The following is a 21,634-nucleotide window of genomic DNA, read 5'->3' on the forward strand; positions in this document are numbered from 1 at the left end:
ACAAGTACACTAACAGTAATTATTTAGCCTTATCTCTTTCAGGCTTAAATATAAGTAATAAATTCTAATCATACGCTGTAAGTCTATCACTACTTATGGGTTCTATGATTGAAGCATGGTTAAAATTAATTAAACAAAATATTTTCACCATTATTCCTATATGCATATATATTAACTAGCCGTAACGGGTAACAGGCGGTAATGTATACATAAATAAATACCTCTTCATAAAACTTCAATTGTGGCACTGGTTCATCTGACGTTTGTTCACAAAATTCCTTAAATAATAGGTAACCTGAAACAAATGAAAAGTGCGACATAAAGTTTTTTTCAGATGACAACAAACTATATACTTATGTATGTGCCGATAGTAAAAAAAAACTTTGTACATATTTAAAAGGATTTTAAGTTAAAGTTCAAAAGAAAACCTATTAAAAAAAATTTCGAAATTAGTTCTTACTTAAAATAAAAATACGACAGTAAATTCAAAAGCAACCAACTTCAAAGGGTTGCAGAAAATATTTATTGAGGGTATTTTTAGATACTCTGCTTTAAAATATATGTATATTATCATTGGATGACTCATAAGCGAAGCGTGAGGTAGTGTTCTACTCCCGACATGTAAAAAAAAGCATTTATCTCGAATCAGAGTGCACATATATCGAATCAAATAATATTTCAGGTACAATATAGTATTTTAAGCACCTAGGGAGGAAAGAAGGTAGTTAACAATCGCGGGTGGCAATGTCCTACTTATCTCACGTGGTGCGTATACGATTTTTTTCCCACCTGGATGAAAAGCATTTAGGCCCTGGTACGAGGGACAAACGTCGTCTTGCCGGCAGAGAATCGGTCACTTTTGTCCATCGTATGAGTCGTACCAGGGACTAAACGCGAGCTTTTCATCAAGGTGGGAAAAAAGGATTGTGTGGTTTTATGAAACCACTGTAAAAGTGAAACTTTTTTTCACATTATAGACATTTAACTAAAAATTTTTAGAATAAAATTTCATTAAAAGGGTATAAAAATCGCTTTATCAATCTTAATTTTATACTTAAAATTGGAATGATAATGGGAAATAATAAAAGTAGGAACATTTACATTAAACACTGACAAAAACAAACAAAATAGCGTTGAGCACTGGTACAAATGAGTAATAGTCTATACACTACACGGTCAGCTGCTGCGAACTATAGGCGCCGCCCGACCGTCACGCGACATGCAACACACAGACGAAAAAGTTTGAGACGACGTAATAAAAGATTCACTTTAAAAAATATATTTCAATAAGAGTTATCTTATTCATAACAGTAAAAGTTAAAGTAATAGTTCAATAACAGTATGTACCCCGCGCCCGCAGTTGCTTGACGGAATTATTTGTATTGGGAATATTCAAGTATGTAATTTTATGTCAAAAAATATAGGTTTCGGATAAGTGATCACCAACATATCACCACTAAAACCTTCTCCGAAACACGCTGCATGTTACGGTATCAGTATTATTCCGATCGGTTCAGTAGTTTTCGCAGTATAATGTGGGACCTAATTCACACTTTTGCAGGCAATAAAACTAATACTGGTAGTGCTCCCCCTAAACTTATAGTAAAAGATAAAACCATTAATGATGGAACGGAAATATGTAACAACTTTTATTACTATTTTTCTTCAGTGAGTAAAATTTTAGCAGGAGGACATACCACAAAAATATCATAATAATACTACATATAATGCTCACACATACTTAAACTCACCCACGCAGATTAAAGCCCTCACAGAATTCGAAATATGTACAAAAGATGAAATACAAACAATCATTAAAAACCTAAATACAAATGTAAGTTCAGGGATCGATGGTATTACGGTCAAAGCAATTAAGCGTATTAATGATACAATTAGTGAAAATCTAAGTTTATGTATCAACAAATGTATGAAAGATGGTAAATTTCCAAATAGCCTTAAAATAGCTAAAGTTACCCCTATTCACAAACACTCTAAATCTGACCCCGGGAACTATCGTCCCATATCGGTTTTGCCCGTAGTATCAAAAATATTTGAGAGGATTTTATATTTACGCCTAAATAATTATCTAGCAGAAATAAATTTTCTTTTTAAAGGCCAGTATGGCTTTCGTGCCAAATCAAATACTCTTTCGGCAGCAATTGATCTTATTACCAAAATAAAAACTACTATTGACCAGAAAAAGATAGCTGTAGGTATATTTATTGATTTAAAAAAGGCTTTTGACAAATTACATCATTGACTGGAGCTTTGCGTAAATCTGCACGATGTATACCACATAAAGTCCGTAATATAATTTATAACTCATTAGCCAAACCTTTGCTGGAATACTTAATAGAGATTTGGGGATGTGCATATAAAACTAATATAAAAGAACTTCAAATATCTCAAAACAAACTATTAAAAGTTTTGTTCCAACTCGATTATCACTTCCCGACAAGAGAACTATATAAGAAAACTGATCAACTATCAATAAGTCAGTTATACAAATACAAAGTATGCATACTAGTTAGGAAAATACTCTTAAATTCCGTACATACCCAAATCACTTTTAAGACAAAATCACATAAACATGGTATCCGAAACAAACATAAACTACAACTAACTAAAGCTAGGACAAATTATGGTACGAAAACGATACAGTTTGAGGGAGCCCTACTATATAATGACTTGCCGAAAGATATATTTGAGGAAAAATCTTTTCCTAAATTTAAAGCTAAATTAAAAAAGCACTGTCAATCACAATAGATAGATTGTTACCTTAGAACATAGCGTGTTTTTAATTTATTATTGTTTAACTTTAAAGTCACCGTACCTATAAAATTTATGTTTTCTTTTATATTTATATAGAATCATTGTTCTCATGTAAGTGAACTTTTTGAGAAATAAACTCTTTAAACCTAAACCTAACCGAAGGAAAAAACATTTATTAGTATAGGATCTATACTATAGATAATTTCCACTGAGTCCGTTATTTATTATTTAGTAAATAATGACCCTATTAGGCTGACCCGACAGACGTTGTTCTGTATATAATTAATAAAATATTTTTTGTCAAGATTTTGTCAATAATATTTCATAACATCAAGAATTAATTCGTACAATATGCTCCTTGTTGTTACAATGAAATTGTTTCACAGCAGAACTATCAAACCGTGTGTCAATAAATTCTCTTATAGAAAGTTCATTTTAATTCAAAAATTGTTCATACAAAAGAAATATTAGAAAAAAAAATTATGGGTCCCCAATCGAAATATAAAACTATCCTATCTCTCAAGTTGGACTAATGGGGATTACTTCATGGAGTGCTAAACTGCACTAATGAAAAAATCCGTTCATTACTTTATGAGTTAACAAACATCAGGATTTATATATATTAATATTTATTATAAACCAGCCGGAGCGTGGTACATAAATCAGCAATTATATTTATTTCCTCTTTTTATGTAAACCAACGTCACCTACTAAGAAAAAAAATCAGAGATACATCATGTTCCGAATATTTTTAACATCTTGCATAATCCTGTTCAAAACCATTAAATATTTATAAAGTACATAGAAAATAACAAAAATCTAAATGTTCAGTCACTGAAATCTAAGCAACATTAATAATACGCCACTGCCGAGCTCTCGATAAAGTTATTTAGTGGAAATGTAAGTGGGGCTGAAGTAAATTGCGTTTCCAACTCGCCCAAGAGTCTCGAGCGTTCCGACCACTGCACTATAAGTCTGTCTCAACAAGCGAATAAACTCTAGCTGCGATATTCTTTATGGCTATTCTTATAATAATTAAATTATTAAAACATTTATTTTGAATGTGGATCGACACTTTAATTGAAATTTATTTAAATGGAAATACAAGATGTCTTGCCCTATCTTTGATTGAAAAATTCTTCAGTTGATCAACATACAATGACGGTTGTTCCCAGAGGGCCAGGCAAATTACTGCAGATGTAGGTTTGTTGGGGCGTGGAGGACCGTATAAGTTAATAATCTACTACACGAAACCCCTTCACACATACCCTATTCAAAATACTTTGGACTTGTTTTTTTTTCTTTTTTGGTACACATGCCAACACGACCATTCACATACGCTTATCAAATCCATTCAAACTCAACACACCTCGAATCCGGACCGCATTATGATGGCAGGGTGTATCACTTACCCTCAGATCTTGCTCGTCTCGCGACATTTTCTCGTCTGAATCTGAATATAAATGTCCGCACTATAACCGCGCGTTTCACTAGAAAATATACCTCGCACAGCCACTTTGTGGTATCATTTGCCGGCTGCTGCACTCCCGAATCGATACGACAAAGAATCCTTCAAGGCTTAGAGAGCATCTTAGCCACGCATTTCTTGACCCCTGGTACTGCGGATGTTTATGGCCAACTATTTCTTTTACTTTACCTGAAGTTAGCCCCCCTCTAATGTAACAATTAAAGATGTTTCCAGTAACGTCCATCTTCAGATAATGCGAATCAGGATCAGAGTTTGAGATAATGTCTTAATGGGCGTAATGGGAAAGACCCAGGTGAGACCAAGGAATAAAAAAGGTTGTTTCACAGGGTTCTTGAATTTGCACGAGGTCTGGGAATTCCGAGGCACTGTGACTATGGCAAATAGAGGAAAATGTTGCCTGACCTTATTTATACCTGATTGCGTGTATTTCTGGCAACGACACTTAATGTCAGTTTATAATTAGGTATCTGTTTAAATGTTCTAGTCCAAAACTTCAAAAATATTTCAAAAATAATATAATTATAGTTTTTATATATGTATTGAAATACTTACGAAAAACTAAATGCCACCTTTTTATCACTTAATTTCTAAATTATAATTAAATTTTTTTTTGTGCTAGTACATGCTTTCGATACATTATTCAAGACGGAATTCCGAATCCATCGCGCATATTTTTGGAACTTTATCAAGAATTAACTCGTTTTTCAAATTATTGACTAGACAAAAAGGAAATGTTATAGAAAAGTTTCAAATCATAAGTAAAGGAGCTATTTTATGTCAACGACTATCAATTCATTATAAAGTTACAAATCCAAGAGTACATAATAAAAAATATACACTAAAGTATTCGACAACAAATACTGATTTCTTATAACGTCTTGCATAACCTCACCACAAAACTGGTACAGTAAGGTTGTTTACAATGCCTTTTCATATCAAGTACACTATGTAGAATCTCATTAAAATTTTAATTCCATATGAAATATTAACACACTTCCATTTTCAATATTTTACAAGTGATGCCTTTGACAGTGAGCGAGTTACTCACACATACTACAAACACAGAGCTGGGGGAGCATTGCCAAGATTAAAAAAATCATAAGAGACTTAATAGCTTTGTAAATGGAGTGGTAATATGAAATTTGTCGGATAATAAGCGCAACGATTTAGCTTTCAAGTTATGTCAGCAATTTGTTCAGTTAAATTAACTTAGAATTAATGTGGCGTGGACCAAAAATACCAGACATTTTCCGCAACCAATCAGTGGAATGCAATCATCATTTTGTTTTTCCGTTTCAGGCAGCATGAAGCAAGTGGAAAAAGTGGTATAATCGTGAAAAGATTTTTCTAACATTCAAGCTACATCGCACTATAAAGGCGAGGCATCGTATAGGCATATGTATGTACCATCAGATGCCTCTTGCTCGTCTCGTCATCTCTTATCTATTAATAAATTTAAATGTATTATAAAAAATTACTCTGTTGTAATTTCTTCTACCCCACAGCTGAATATCTAAGTGATCAGGCAGCCTGGGACTAGATTATGATTATTTTATAGATATAACAATGACAGTACAATATATTTTATGTATATTTTATTAAAAAAATAATTATTGGAGAGTTCCTTGCGCCGCTTCTTCTCTCTCAGAGATGCATTTGTTTCCGAAGAGTTGGTAGTGTTAGAAATATGATCAAAAAAGTTGTAAAGGAATCAATTTTGTGAAAATAAATGCCTTTAATATTACTTAAAAAAACTGTAGAGTTGACATGTCTGTTGGATATTTTACGACATTGTATATTTTATCCCATAACCGATTTTAGGTGATAAGGCACAAAAATATAAATTTTAAAAAGAAGTGTCCGTAGATCTTTCTGTCTTTTAATATACCCGCTAATATCTGGAACTACACACTGGACAGACTTTCATGAAACTTTCACAAATGCCTTCAACTTTTTCCGATTATGCGATCGACGATGTAAACATCTTTTACAGCATTTATCACGGGGAGTGCTCAGAGGAACTGTTCGGATGGATTCCAGTAGCCGAACTCCACCACCGGACATAAGTGCAAATTATTTTGCCACCCGCATCACGTTGAATGCCAGACATTCCACATCCTCGCGTTTTGCAAGAAATTTCTTGCCTCGCACAGACACATTTGTGAAATCAATTACCGGCTGCGGTTTTCCCGAACAGATACAACTTAGGGACCTTGAAGAAAAAAGCATACACCCTTAAGGCCGGCAACGCATTTCTTGACACCTGTTGGACCGCCCATGGACATCTCTCCCTATCCCGTGAGCCTCCTGCCCTTTTTCCCCTCTTATATAAAAAAAAACGATGTAAAGCATCTGTGATCTCTTTTATCTAAATATACCATAGTTGTAAATAACTAATTATACTTGTTGTACGATACAATTAATTATCTCAGGTTGTAATTGGCTACCCGTTGTCCTCTATTTAGTGTGCACACATTACTGTACTTTTATAAGCTGCACAGCCATTAATCACTCCGGGGTTATTTTTAAATTCTCTATTTCTAGTGCAACTTTGTACATGTTGGCTGGCTGGGTGTGGTCCATACGAACGTTCTAATAAACTAACGATGCAAGTTTCATGTAGCCGTAGATTTTTTCGTTGGTGGGATACGATTTACGACATAATATTTTAACTTCAGCAAGAATACGTATGAAGGAGTTCGCATTATTCCTGACAATAAAAAATTAATAACGTTTGAGGTTTTTAAATATGGAAATTAGTTTTTTAGCATGTGTACATTTTCCAGGTCGACCTAAAGGATGGCAATGCTAAGAAACGTACATAGTTTTACGGGCCGTTTTAAAGTTTCTTGCCAGCGTCAATACAACACAAATTCCATGCAAAAAGTATTCACCTGGAGGTTTTATAATGCATAGCTTTACTCGGTCTGAACTACACAACTCCGTTACCTACAAAATGGAAACAAAAGTTTGGTAGCTTTCATCCCCCGAGCTACCTACTATAAAAGTTTAATTAATTCGCACAACCGGACTAACAGTGAAACTGGTACGGGACTAAAATACAATTCTATTATTCGCTATCACATAATCAGTATGTATAAAAAGCTGTTTCCTTTTATTCTAACAGACAAGGATGGGGCTCACGTCATGGTAGGTGACATCGCTCGCCCGTTACACCATATATGATGCACCAACACGCCGATCGTGTTATATAGGTATTTTTTTTATGGAATAGGAGGACAAACGAGCGTACGGGTCACCTGGTGTTAAGTGATCACCGCCGCCCACATTCTCTTGCAAAACCAGAGGAATCACAGGAGCGTTGCCGGCCTTTAAGGCAGGTATGTGCGCTTTTTTTGAAGGTACCCGTGTCGTATCGTCCCGGAAACACAAGGAAGTTCATTCCACAGCTTTGTAGTACGTGGAAGAAAGCTCCTTGAAAACCGCACTGTGGAGGACCGCCACACATCCAGATGGTGGTAATCCAGGTGATATATAAATTGACTTCCAGCATTGGGGAGTTTAACAAACACTAGAAAAAATATGAAGATTAACTACACAGTAGTATTGTTAATGGTTAAGGTGTTTGCTGCTACGTACACAAAGCTTGGCCCAAAATAGTGAAATAGATGCAAATTAATCCGACGAAAGGTGGTAATACCCTTAAGGCTGTTTTATACCTGATAGAGGACTTGCGTGAAAACACGGTAATACGCGTTTCCCAGACTAAGCTAAGCCTATTTTTCGCCCCAAATATCAAAATCTTTCAATCCTTTACCAGAGAAGCAAAATATACACATGTACAAGAATTACAAGTTTATTTATACATAAGATTACAAACAAACGTAAACAAACAAAATGGAAACTGGATAGGTAACCAACTTAAAGTAAACAAATCTAAATTCCGATACAAGTCTGCAATAAAATGTATTGTAAAAGGGTTGGGGGACATTGTACCGAGCGAGCTGACCCAACTGTTACAAAGGGAGAGGTATTGTGAAGGCTACAACATGGCCTATAATAATCAAGTGGTGCGTGTGCAATCAACCGAGTCGCTAGTTTTGTGCCATTCAGTATATATAAGCTACAAATAGGTAGAGAGCCAAAGGCTTTCGCCTCACAAACTCTAATTTTTCGCTTGTGCAAGGTTCCTTCTTAATCTAAGTTTATTTCTGTTCTCGTATAATTTTTTTCTGAAATATTATTAATTATTCTTAGCGAGGCATCCCATAATATGTTCCTGTTATTGACAGACTTTAAAAGTAAATTTTTCTTTTGATCGCAGTGATAATAGATGTATCCAAGTTTTCAACTGTCAACTTTGCGTGTGCTCTCATGCTTCGCATAACAGTGCGATTTGAAAGAATTCCAGATTAAGGATTATTCAGCCGAATTTGTACTTACATAGGTTAGTAAACGAATTCAAATGTCATTAGACAGATTAGAAGACTATACAGGGAAGAATATGTCACATTGCGCTATAGGTACGAAAAAGTACCCGCAGGTCGATTGTCAATCGATCAAAATGACGCGCGCGCCGCTTTTATTCTAGTCATAGGTACATTTATGCCTTCTTTTATTGATCCGGGTAAAAGAAAAATATAAGATAAACAAAACTGCGATATTGTGCTTGAAGAGTGCTGTCAAATACTATACTACTATGCTTGCTTCCTTCACCTTTCCAAGGCCTTCGATTTGGTCTCATATGACATCCTATGGGAAAAGATGAGAACATCCAATATTCCTCATCAGCTTTAAGTATTGGTATGGGAACCAGTTGAATAATATGAAATGGGCGGGCACCATGTCTGATTCGTACAGATTGGAATGCGGGGTGAGGCAGGGGGGGGGGGGGGGTTGAGCTTTTTTAATCTCTATGTAAATGGTATGATCGAGGCAAACAGCATGTCGGTTGTCACATAGACGACGTATATTTCAATAATATAAGCTTCGCGGACGACATGGTTCTGACGCTTCGGTCTGCGGACTCAGAAAGTTGATATGCACATGTGAAGGCTATGCAGCTGAACACGGGCTGATTTATAATGTTAAAAAGAGCAAGTGCATGGTCTTTCAGGGAGGGCCTAGAAAAGTAACAGAAATGCCACCTATAAGGCTAAATGGAAAGAAAAACCGTTAGAAACTGTTGATCTGTTAAAATATCTTGGCCATTTAGTAACACCTTCCCTGAGGGATGACGCAGATGTTGAGCGGGAACGAAGGGCGATGTCGGTAAGAGCTAATATGTTGATCCGTAGGTTTGCATGGTGCTCTTCAGATTTTAAGGGCGTTTTCTTTTTAGGGCGTACTGCACCTTATTCTATACCTGCAGCCTGTGGACTGACTATACGCAAAGATCGTACAGCGCCCCTAGAGTCCAGTACAACAATGCTTTCAGGATGCTGTTGAGGCCCCCTCGCTATTTCAGCGCCTCAGCGATGTTTGCCGAAGCCCGTGTTGACTGTTTCTATACAATAATGCGAAAGAGAGGCACGTCACTGGTGCGCCGAGTGCGAGGGAGCAAGAACATCATGCTGGCTGCACTGGCGGATCGGCTCTACTGTGTTTATATAAACACTGTTGTAAACTGCACGTTGCACACAGGGACTGAGGAATATGGGGCTTTTGTTATTAATTATTATTTAAAATTCAATAATTTTAATAGTTTATATACTTATTTTATATTATTTATGTATTCATTATAATTATATCTGACTGTATTATTATGACATTTAAGTGGGCCATAGTGGCCAAATAAAGAATATCAAATTAAAAACAAATATAAATATCACACATAGGTACCATATTAGGTAAAGTAAGTAGGCAAACGGGTGAAAGCTCTGGTATCGTGCGAGTTGTGAGATAATTTAGGCCGTGTCGGTCTGGTCCACGATTTTACAGCCACAGTTAAATAGCGCTCCAACCCCGAGCAGGTACGCACTAAATAAACGAATTTATCAATATGTATTAATATTATATCAGTGCACAGCAGTTACGAATTGAGTAAAAGTATATAATACGCTTTATTATCGCTTTACTTTAGATAAGATATTTTATAATCGACAGTGTCATACAATTCAGTAGGCGATAACAATCGATCTTTACGGCCGCAGCGGCACATCACTAATTAGGCAGCTATTTATCGTTCCCAAAACGAGTCAATACTATAAGTACATGTTAATTTCATATTTACACCCTGGTGGTAATGTCGCGTAGCAACGCTTCGACGTACATGACGAGAGTTGTCAAACTTCAAGGCATTGTTAATTTCAACAGCTCCGTCAGCATTACTCGTAGCTCAGCGGGAAAGTGTTTACTTCAGACGCTGTAGACCCTGGTTCGATGTATCGATATATCGATATGTGTACCTACCAGTGTATGGAATTTTTTGGGTTTTGTAAAGTTAATGGAAATTTCTAGTAAATTCAGGATCAAATTGAACAGAGAAAATAGGATAGAAAATGTGTAAGCAGGATAAAAATAATTAAAAGAAATTTATAGTACAATTTTTTAAAAATGGAATGGGAGAATCATTTTGAAAATAGAACAGATCCGGGGGTATATAAGCCGTACTAAGCGTGTCCTACGGCAGTTCTCATTCAGACTTAAAAGTGAAAAGAAGGAACAGAAGAAGAAATAGTGGAAAGTGATTAAGAAGAAGATAAAGGAGAACTAGTGTTCGGTGCGGTGTGATCTGCTGAAGCGAAGTACATGTTTTAACAATAAACGCAAATAAAGACTCGTATAAGTGGAGTATTATATCCAATTCTGACCCACTCTCCTGTACGTCGAAGAACTCATCAATGAACTCGTCGAAGTACTCGTCAAAGTACTCGTCGGAGTACTAGTCGAAGTGCTCGTCGAAGTGCACGTCAAAGTACTCGTCAAAGTATTTGACGATAAACTCGTCGAAGTGCTCGTCAAAGCACTTGTCGATATACTCGTCAAAGCACTTGTCGATATACTTGTCAAAGCACTTGTCGATATACTCGTCGAAGTGCTCGTCAAAGCACTTGTCGATATACTCGTCAAAGCCCTTGTCGATATACTTGTCAAAGCACTTGTCGATATACTCGTCAAAGCACTTGTCGATATACTCGTCAAAGCACTCGTCGATATACTCTCCGAAGTACACGACGAAATGTTTGGAAAAGATCTCGTCGAAGTACTCGTGCACTTGACCTTGCAGGCACTTGTCGAAGTACTCGTCAAAGCGCTCGCCTATGTACTCGTCGAAGTACTTGTCGATATACTCGTCAAAGCACTTGTCGATATACTTGTCAAAGCACTTGTTGATATACTCGTCAAAGCACTTGTCGATATACTCGTCAAAGCACTCGTCGATATACTCTACGAAGTACACGACGAAATGTTTGGAAAAGATCTCGTCGAAGTACTCGTGCACTTGACCTTGCAGGCACTTGTCGAAGTACTCGTCAAAGCGCTCGCCTATGTACTCGTCGAAGTACTTGTCGATATACTCGTCAAAGCACTTGTCGATATACTTGTCAAAGCACTTGTTGATATACTCGTCAAAGCACTTGTCGATATACTCGTCGAAGTACTTGTCGATATACTCGTCAAAGCACTTGTCGATATACTTGTCAAAGCACTTGTTGATATACTCGTCAAAGCACTTGTCGATATACTTGTCAAAGCACTTGTCGATATACTCGTCAAAGCACTTGTCGATATACTCGTCAAAGCACTTGTCGATATACTCGTCAAAGCACTTGTCGATATACTCGTCAAAGCACTCGTCGATATACTCTCCGAAGTACACGACGAAATGTTTGGAAAAGATCTCGTCGAAGTACTCGTGCACTTGACCTTGCAGGCACTTGTCGAAGTACTCGTCAAAGCGCTCGCCTATGTACTCGTCGAAGTACTTGTCGATATACTCGTCAAAGCACTTGTCGATATACTCGTCGAAGAACTCGTCAAAGCACTCGTAGATGTACTCGTCAAAGTTCGTGTCGAAGTACTTGTACTGGCACGTGAACTTGCACTTGTCTAAGTGTTTGGCGAAGAAGATGACGAAGTTTCTGGCGAACTTGAATTGCACCTGCACTTGCACGTGCACTTGTACTTTCGCTTGCAGGCACTTGTCGAAGTGCTCGACGATATACTCGTCGAAGTGCTCGTCGAAGTACTCAACGAAGTTCTTGTCGAACTACTTGTAGGGGCACTTGCACTTGTAGGTGCTTGTCGAAGTACTCGTCAAAGTATTTGTCGAAGAACTCTATAAAGTACTCGTCAAAGTACTTGTCGAAGACTCGTCGGGAGTATTTCTTTGCCCCTCTCATATTAAAAAAGTGTGTGTGTACTTATGTGTGCACGCAAAAAGTTATACTTCTTTGGCCTAACAAAGCAAAAATCCTTAAAATTATTTACTCCTCGCGCTATTCTACGTTTGTAGAAAGAAAAATATTGTAAAAATCTTGCAACGATGGCTTTGATAATTATTTATTAAATACCGAACACGGCTGTGCGGGCTTGAACCCTTTGCCTATTCTTATAATGGACGAAGAAACCAAAAAAAATTACGAATGTCGCAAACGTCAAAATATTTGAGGAACGAACTTCACTCTGTTACTTTTGTGTTACAATGATGCGCGCGCATCTAAAAATTTCACTCTCATAATTTTTTCATAACGCGCCTATAGAAGCCATTAATCACTCCGGGGTTGTTTTTAAACTTTTCTTTTGATTGCAAAATGCAATTCTGACCCACTCTCGTGTAGGTCGAAGAACTCGTCAAAGTACTTGTCGAATTACTCATCAAAGTACTCGTCGGAGTACTTGTCGAAGAACTCGTGGAAGTACTCGTCGAAGTGGTCGTCGAAGTACGCGTCAAAGTACTTGTCGAAAAGCTCGTCGAGGTGCTCGGCGAAGTACTTGTACTGGCACGTGAACTTGCAATTGCACTTGGAGGTGCTTGTCCAAGTGCTCGTCGAAGAACTTGTCGAAGTACTTGTCGATGGACTCGTCGAAGTACTTGTCAAAGTACTTGTCAAAGTACTTGACGAAGAACTCGTCGCGGTGCTCGTCGAAGTACTCGTCAAAGCACTCGTCGAAGTACTTGTCGAAGTTCTTAGCGATGTATTTGTCGGGGTATTCGGCGAAGAATACTTCGCGTGCCAGTACAAATATGTACTGGCACGTGAACTTGGAGTTGTCTAAATGTTTGGCGAAGAACATGACGAAGTTTCTGGCGAACTTGAATTTGCACCTGCATTTGCACTGGCACGTGCACTTTACTTCCGCTTGCAGGCGGTCGATGAACTCGTCGAAGTACTTGTCGACGTTCTGCAAATGTGGGAGAGTCACGCTGCCGTCTTATGACGTCAGCACAATCGGGCCAGAATCGTCCGGCGTGAAGTAACGGTCTAGTGCCGCTATGTTTCGCATGGGTTAATGTCGAGGACCGGTGGCCATTCCGTGGATAAACGTGGCCATTCTGTGGCCAACAGTGATAAACTGTTGTCCCATTTTTTGTTTTTCGAAGTATTATCCGTTCAACTTAATACACTTTTGCATTCGTGCAAACCAAATACTAAAACAGTAATTCTAGTCTGAAGTTAATGTTGACAAAATGGCTGATTTGTACGCTTCCACAGCTGCTTCGGGGTCTTCAAACTGTTGATCGCGTAATCTTTCATTCTAGGGAATGTAAAGAAATCGTTTGGACTGTACGGAGGATGGCCTATCAGCTCAACGTTTAACTGCTTCAAAAAATCATTTGTCTTCTGAGCCGTATGGGAGCTCGTATTATCATGATGTAAGATGATGCGACGTTTCGGGTTATTTTCTCGGAGTTCGGCTATCATTTTTGGCAAACAAACCGTGAAATATCCACTCAGTGGTAACCGTACTGCGTTCCTGTAAAGGAATTGTAGCAACATGCCCCTATTTCGAGACAAACGTAGCAACCATTTTCTTTAACACGTTGCGGGAGCGAGCCACTTTCGCTGGTCTGACCTTGTCTTCGAAGATCCAAACTGCTGACTGATGTTTTCTTCCAGGTTCGTACGAATAAATCCATGATTCGTCACCTGAGACGATATTATAAACGGCATTTGACTTCCCTTCGTTGAAGCGTTGCAGATTATTCCGGCACCAATCTACACGAGCCGCCTTTTGCTCTACGTTAAAATTTTGTAGGGAACCCAGTGGGAATCTAGCTTTCTTAAACATAGCTCATTATGTAATAACGATTGAATTGATCTCAGTCCGATACTGATAACAGCCAATTGTAACTCAAACCGAAATATTATATTCCTGATCATTTCAGTGTGCCCCTCGTAAAAGGATTAATTTAATTTGTATTGATGACAAATTTTAATCAACGTTGTTTTCTTAGTATTGCAATTTTGTGATTTTTAACTTACACTTAACTTACTGTTCAAGAAGAAGTTAACACATAATGAAACGGTGTGGAAAGTATTGATAATTTTGAAAGTGGAGTGGAATTCCAAATCAAAGAATTTAAAAAAAAATTTAATGGAAATAAAAATAGTTTCGGAACACTGTTGTTTAAATTTCATACTTGGCCGTGTCCCACAAATGTGCCAGCTGTGACGACGGGGGAGTGGTCAAAATATCATGAAATTCGTAAAAGTGACGTAACTCATGGATGGCCCCTAATAGGGTTCATGTTGGTTACACTTCAGCTACGGATCCATAAAAATAGATCCACGTACCACGAGCGAGGGCCTTTGGCAATGCACAATGTAAACAAACCTATTCTGAAAACGATGTTAATATGACCGCAGCGCGTGAGCAAACAACATAACGCTGGCGTGTAATATTAAGAGGGGACGCTAGCAGCGTTATTCCATACAAACGTAGTGTCTTTTTTCTTCCTGGATAAAGCTTCTACAGCATTAACGGATTTTACCTACAAAATTATGACTAAATAGAGGTTTCGTATTTCCCTATTTTCTCCTAGAAAATTGGGCCTACCAAAATTTTTTTACCAAATTTTCTCAGGAAGAACGAGTTATAAGAGCTGATTTTGAAAATGATTAATAATAAATATTTATAATACGTATATAATTTTGGCTAGCTTTCTGGTTTAGTGGTTATGGTTAGTGCGCTGACAGCTAAACTGAAGTATTGGTGTGTACACACGCCTGAGACTATTAGTACTTGTGTGATGAACATTTTTGTTCTGTGGATCATTGTAAACCATCTTTTATCAGCTGTATTTTAAACACTTCCTACAGGCTCTGTTAAGTTTGATTTCAGATAGCCCCCTACTTAATTATAGCCATTTGTGTTTTCTCAAGATATTGTAATATATGGTTACTTAAGGCGCGGACTGACTAGCATTGTAAACGCTACAACCAGTAGTACAATATTTGTGTTGATCATGTGGCTAAGCTGCAAATGGGCATTTATTTTACTGGTTTTCTTTTATTTATTCAAAATTTACATATTAAATTGAATAATTGTTCGGTTTAAGTTTTAGAAAAATACTAATTCTATTAAATTCTTTTAAAAAAGAATGTTGTTATTGCTGAAAATTCTGAGATTTTCAACTCCAAAGTTAATTTTGGGAAGCAACTTCTAAATTTTTTATTGTATATTTCAAATTATATATAAATATTCTATTCGGTTCAAATTTTTCTTTAAGTCCTTCTTTTTGTACTGTGTTTTTTGGGTAGGAATATTTTCATTGCGTTATATTGTAATCGACTCTAAGGAACCAAATTTTTGTGGATATTAAGGTATGACCGCGCCTTAAAAATTTGTTTTTATTCTGTATGTATGCATAGGCAGTTTGAAGTTAGTACTTTAACTTTTGGGCTCTTAACTCTTTCATCAGGCTATCTAGACTGATCAAAAAGTTAAGATTGCAATTACGATTTCCACTATTCAAATAGTGAAAATCGCATTAATTTCCAAGTAGGTACCTTAAAAGACAAACACTTTTATTATAAGCTTGATATAATAAAACAGGATTGAGTGGTTTTATAAAACCACGGTAAAAGTGAAACATTTTTTCACATTATAGACATTTAACTAAAAATTTTTTGAATAATATTCCATTTAGGGTATAAAAATAGCTATATCAATCTTAATTTTATACTTGGAAAATTGGAACGATAATAATAAAAGTAGACTAAGTCTCCAACTAATATTTTTATTGAACTCTGAGCCCTGCTTAAAATGAGTAATAGTCTATAACACTACACGGTCAACTGCTGCGAACTATAGGCGCCGCCCGACCGTCACGCGACATGCAACACACAGACGAAAAAGTTTGAGACGATGTAATAAAAGTTTCACTTTAAAACCCACTTTCATACTAACATATCTTTATGGTTGTATAGTATTTTCTTTGATTAACGCGAGTGTAAAATAACTTATATAAAACACTTTTAAAGGATTAAAACGCGTGTAATTGTTACTTTGTTTTTACATTAGATTTTTGCGTAAAAGTTATATTTTTATTTTAGTTAACCGGATGTTAACGAGATGACGTTTTAAAGATTTGAAAGTGTTTTATTTAAATCTCAATGGTTTTTAGGTTATTTTGACGTTCACATGTTTGTCGTATTTCTCAGTGTACCGCTCACACAATTTGTAACTAAATATAGTATATTATTACTATTGTTTCAATACTATCGCATTTCGAGGTGGGCCTACTCACCGAACAAAAAAAATTGTCTACGTATTCCGCAAAGAACATAACACTACCCTCAAATTGACTAAATCTATGAAGGTTTGCAAGTGTATACATTATATCTTAAGATAAATTAACAGCGATTATTTTAAAGATGATTATACTAATAGCTTACCTAGGACTTGATTAAATATTTTATCAAAATGTATTTCATTCTTCTTTTCCATGTACTTGTGCATCACACTCCTCACACTGAAACAATGACAAAAACTGGTAAATTCATAATTTATTCCTAAGTAGGTATTTAGTCTGGTCATATTTTAAAAAAAACAATCCTATTTAGTGTGAATTTGGAACTTGACGTCATTCTCGGTCTGTTTGAGAATATTCATTGTTTTCTCATTTTCGAACCAATCTGTGTTGATTGTTCACTTCAAAAACACTATTCGCTGCCCCGCTCTCGCCTCTTCACGTCGCGCGTGCGACTCAAGCACATCTCATCTATAACTATGTATGTAGTTACAAGCCTACCTTGGCTGAGACCAAGTCCAAAAATAGCAATAATCGTAACTAGAATTAGATTAAAATCAAGTTGATTTTTAGTGAATCTGAAGTACACTAACTAATAATTTGTCTAAATATGTGTAGATCAACTAAATTTTGAAATTCAGCAATGAACGTAAGTGCATTGCAATTTAATTACAGGTTGTTAAGGAATTCCATTAATCATATTCAATTACAATATTGAATGACCTACCGTAATGTTGGTTACATTACGGTAGGTCATTCAAAATCTGGAGAGCATATAAAAGATTCGGCCGAGTATCGTTAATTTGCTCGTAAGAATTGAAGAATTCTGTTGCAATGCCACATATGCAATGTATTTACAATCAGTTGCCTATAAAAAATTGGCCGAAAGTACCTGTAATTTATTTTAGTATAATTAATTTTCTCATGTAAATTTCATTGTTTTTAAATAAATTGTATATCATTCTTAATTTTTAAAGAATTTATTACTTAAAGATTAGGAAATTATTTAAAGAAATGAAATAAATGACATTGCCAGCTCTCAGTAAGTCGCAACATAAAGTTTGCCAGGTGTAAACAGGTCCATTTTTGTTGATAATTTACAGTCATCTTTTTCGTTTTTTATAATTTTAATACAAAATTGAATTTTTATATTTACTATTTAGAATAAGCTGTGGATGCTAGTAAAAAAATTACTGCAAGCAGAGGTTTTGCCATGATTTTGCGTAACTATTCCCGTTAACTGTAAAAAGCCGCATTTGTGGTATCACTGCTCTTATGTACAACACTTCCCTAAATGCCTATTGAAATGAAATGAAATGAAATTTTATTTGCAGGAAACATTGTACTTAAGATGTTAACAATATAATGGATAATCCAATATGTTTCGTCAATTGACATGCAAAATATGTTACAAAATTGTCTAAACACTAATCGTACTGTTATACCGAAACATGTCCGATATGATAGGAATAATAATAACAATTCCATAAAGTAAAGGTCTAAAGAATTTAAATCTTAAAAAGGCTATATTTAACAACAAAGTACAACCATGTAATAAGGCTTGATCCACATAAGTGTGCTTAATAACAAATATTTCTCACTTCATCAGAGGCTCTTTGGCCATCATGTAGTCCCCATATTATTTAGCTAAATTACGATTTAGCGTTCATATCCTATTTAGTGTGAATTTGGAACTTGGTATCATTCTCAGTCTGTTTGAGAATATTCATTGTTTTCTCATTTTCGAACCAATCTGTGTGGATTGTTCACTTCAAAACCATTATTCGCGGCCCCGCTCTCCTCTTCACGTCACGCTCAAACACATCTCACCTATAACTATGTATGTTGTTACAAGCCTACCTTGGCTGAAACCAAGTCCAAAAATAACAATAATCGCAACTAGAACTAGATTAAAATCAAGTAGTTAGAGTTTATAAAAATTCACAATTATTTTTATACTTTTTAATTACCTTAATTCATTCTTAATATGGAATGGCTCTAAAGAGCATCCTATACCTTTGACAGCATTCAATATTTAAAAAGGGCAGTGAAAGTTCTACCATGAAGTAAGTATGCACTAAGATTTAATTGATAATAATTGAAAACAGGGATATTTCTGATTCTAATTAACTATAGATTGTTATAAGAATTTAGTGGAAGTCTAAATCCAATTTAAGATTTGGACGTATTGTGTGTACCTTTGACTGTTTCACTATATAATTTTTAAAAGAATAAAAATATAATTTTTATTTTGATAAGGCAAGAGATTCTTTTGATCATTACATCAACAATCATTTAGTTCTTCTCTGTCATAATCATTTAATAGTGTCACAGCAGAAGTGTCAGTGTGCATCAAAAAAAAATTTTTGAGAGGGTCATACAAAAATAAAATAATTAAGTTTTATGAATTGAAATAAAAATCTAGAAACATATATATATATATAGATATATAATGTAGAAATTAACAGACACTAAGGTAACTAATATTTTATGCAATAGAAAAAAAAATATCTTTTCCTTGTAACAATAACTATTTATGGCAATATATAACTTTAAAATTCCTCCTTACATAAATGGTGTCAAATTGATAAAAAACGCTGAAGCTTTAAGGAAGTCAGACAGGATGACCAATACACTAAGTACATTTTTTCCATGAAAATAAGGGATGAGACAAGCAGGACGTTCAGCTGATGGTAATTGATACACCCTGCCCATTACAATGCAGTGCTGCTCAGAATTCTAGAAAGACCTAATAATTCTAAGTGGCACTACAATTGCGCTTGTCAAGAGAAATAAGATGTTAAGCCTCATTTGCCTAGTTATTTCACTAGCTATGGTGCCCTTCAGACCGAAACACAGTAACACTTACACATTACTGCTTCACAACAGAAATAGGTGCCATTGTGGTACCCATCTAGCCGGCATCCTGTGCAAAAGGTGCCTCCCACTGGTGGCATATGGCCTTTGTATATTAAAAACTATTTGAATTAAGGCAGCAGATTGTAAGATTGTTAATTCTAAATGGCAATTTAATTGCCACCAAATGAATATTTAATGTTTATGTCATGTTTTTTGATTATTTTGTAATTTGATAGTGGGATTAGATCCTGATGATTGTTTCACACTTGAGTTGATAAGAGGGTCAAATAAATGTACATAATATTTGTAAATCACATTGATATGTGGTGGTGGGGAATGTGCCATGATATGATAATATTATTGATATAAGACATAGGGTAATTTTCAATGTAATGGCACAAATGTTCTAAACATTTTAATCTTATATATTATATATTCTTCAACAGGCTAGCTTATTGAAAATGACAAGTAGACTGAATTAATGTTTTTTTTTGTTTGTTGTTGAATGCTTTGACAGACATAAAAACAACCCAAAATTATTACATGATATTTTTTAAATTGCTCTTAGAAACAGAGTCAAACAATTATTTAGTAAGCCAAATAAGCTTAAGCAATTTTAATGAAATATAACTACTATTTTTTTTAATTCTGTGTAGTGGAACAAGATTGTCTAATTCTATTAATATTATATATATATATATATATATATATATATATATATATATATATATATATAAGCAACAAAACAACATTCAATCCCTTTGATTCTGCCCAACCTAGAAACTGCTTAATTAATACTTATATTATAAACTAATATTTTTTTTTTTGTAAATTATAGAAAACTCCATAAGATTGGTGGAAAACAATGTAAAATCAGTTAACTAATAAAGTAAACAAATAAATTTTAGGTTACTGCTGTCAACAGAAAAGTGATTATCAGAAGTGATCAACTGATCATGTCAGCTACCTGGGATCTGGTAAAACAATCTTCTTGCTGGCTCTGGCAGCTGGAGTACACTTCGACTTCTCCATAGCCATTAGATAGCTGACGTCGGCCAGGACAGCCTCAAGATCCGCCATTTTGAGTCTGGATTATCAACTTTGTCCCGTCAACTAGTTAGTCCTTATCAAAAAAACACTGCTAGAGCACTAAAACCACTAAAATTATTCGACCCCAAGCACTACCAATCACAAATACCTTTACGTCATGACGATTATTCATTCACTTTAGAACACCATTTGTTGACGAGAGCTGACACATTTTTATTTTGGCGAAACTGAAAAATATACGTAAGCACCAAAAGTATTGCAAAAGTTAAACATCGTTTGGAAAAATAACTATAACGATCAATTTAACAAAGTAATAAAGATTTGGTTACGAAAACATAATTTATCACAACCACCACGTCTCAACCCTCAACACACCATCAATTCATTCAAAGTTCAACTTCAAACTTCACATAAAAAATAATAAAAATGGCAAATTATGTTCAGACATTGACAATAGTTGACAAATGACAATAAGTTTTTTTTTACATAATTGTAGTCATACGTAGATAGCTTGTCTGCAAAAGTACTAAGTTCTTCTCTCTATGATCTCCTTCCCCCTGATATCCCTCGCCCCACTGATTTCAATTCCTTACTTTCCTTTGTTAATTCCCCTTTTGTTTCTATTTTATGTTCAGTCATTAACCAAAATAATAATAAAAGCGGCCCATGGAGAGCCGCTTTGCTACGTTGAATGTAAGAGGAGGAGTGGATGATAAGGTAGATGAAGTATGTCAGATGATGGATGAACAATCCATAGATATTTTGTGCGTGAATGAAACGAAGAGGAAAGGATGTGACACCAC

General features: G+C 35.5%; 1 protein-coding gene across 2 annotated transcripts in view; it reads right to left on the minus strand.

The window, feature by feature from the left end:
- The window catches only part of LOC126977889 (G protein-coupled receptor kinase 1), an 87,991-nt gene extending 66,774 nt beyond the window's left edge, over window positions 1-21,217 (minus strand). For both annotated transcript variants that reach the window (XM_050826519.1, XM_050826518.1), the window contains exons 1-3: window positions 20,749-21,217; window positions 17,068-17,144; window positions 222-295 (exon numbers count right to left, since the gene is read on the minus strand). In XM_050826519.1, the coding sequence (XP_050682476.1) occupies window positions 222-295; window positions 17,068-17,144; window positions 20,749-20,861 (264 nt within the window). In that variant the 5' untranslated portion in view covers window positions 20,862-21,217. The remainder of the gene's footprint in view (window positions 1-221; window positions 296-17,067; window positions 17,145-20,748) is intronic.
- Between the last annotated feature and the right edge of the window lie 417 nt (window positions 21,218-21,634).

The sequence above is a fragment of the Leptidea sinapis genome, chromosome 46 (genome assembly GCF_905404315.1).
Source record: "Leptidea sinapis chromosome 46, ilLepSina1.1, whole genome shotgun sequence".
Lineage (NCBI taxonomy): Eukaryota > Metazoa > Arthropoda > Insecta > Lepidoptera > Pieridae > Leptidea > Leptidea sinapis.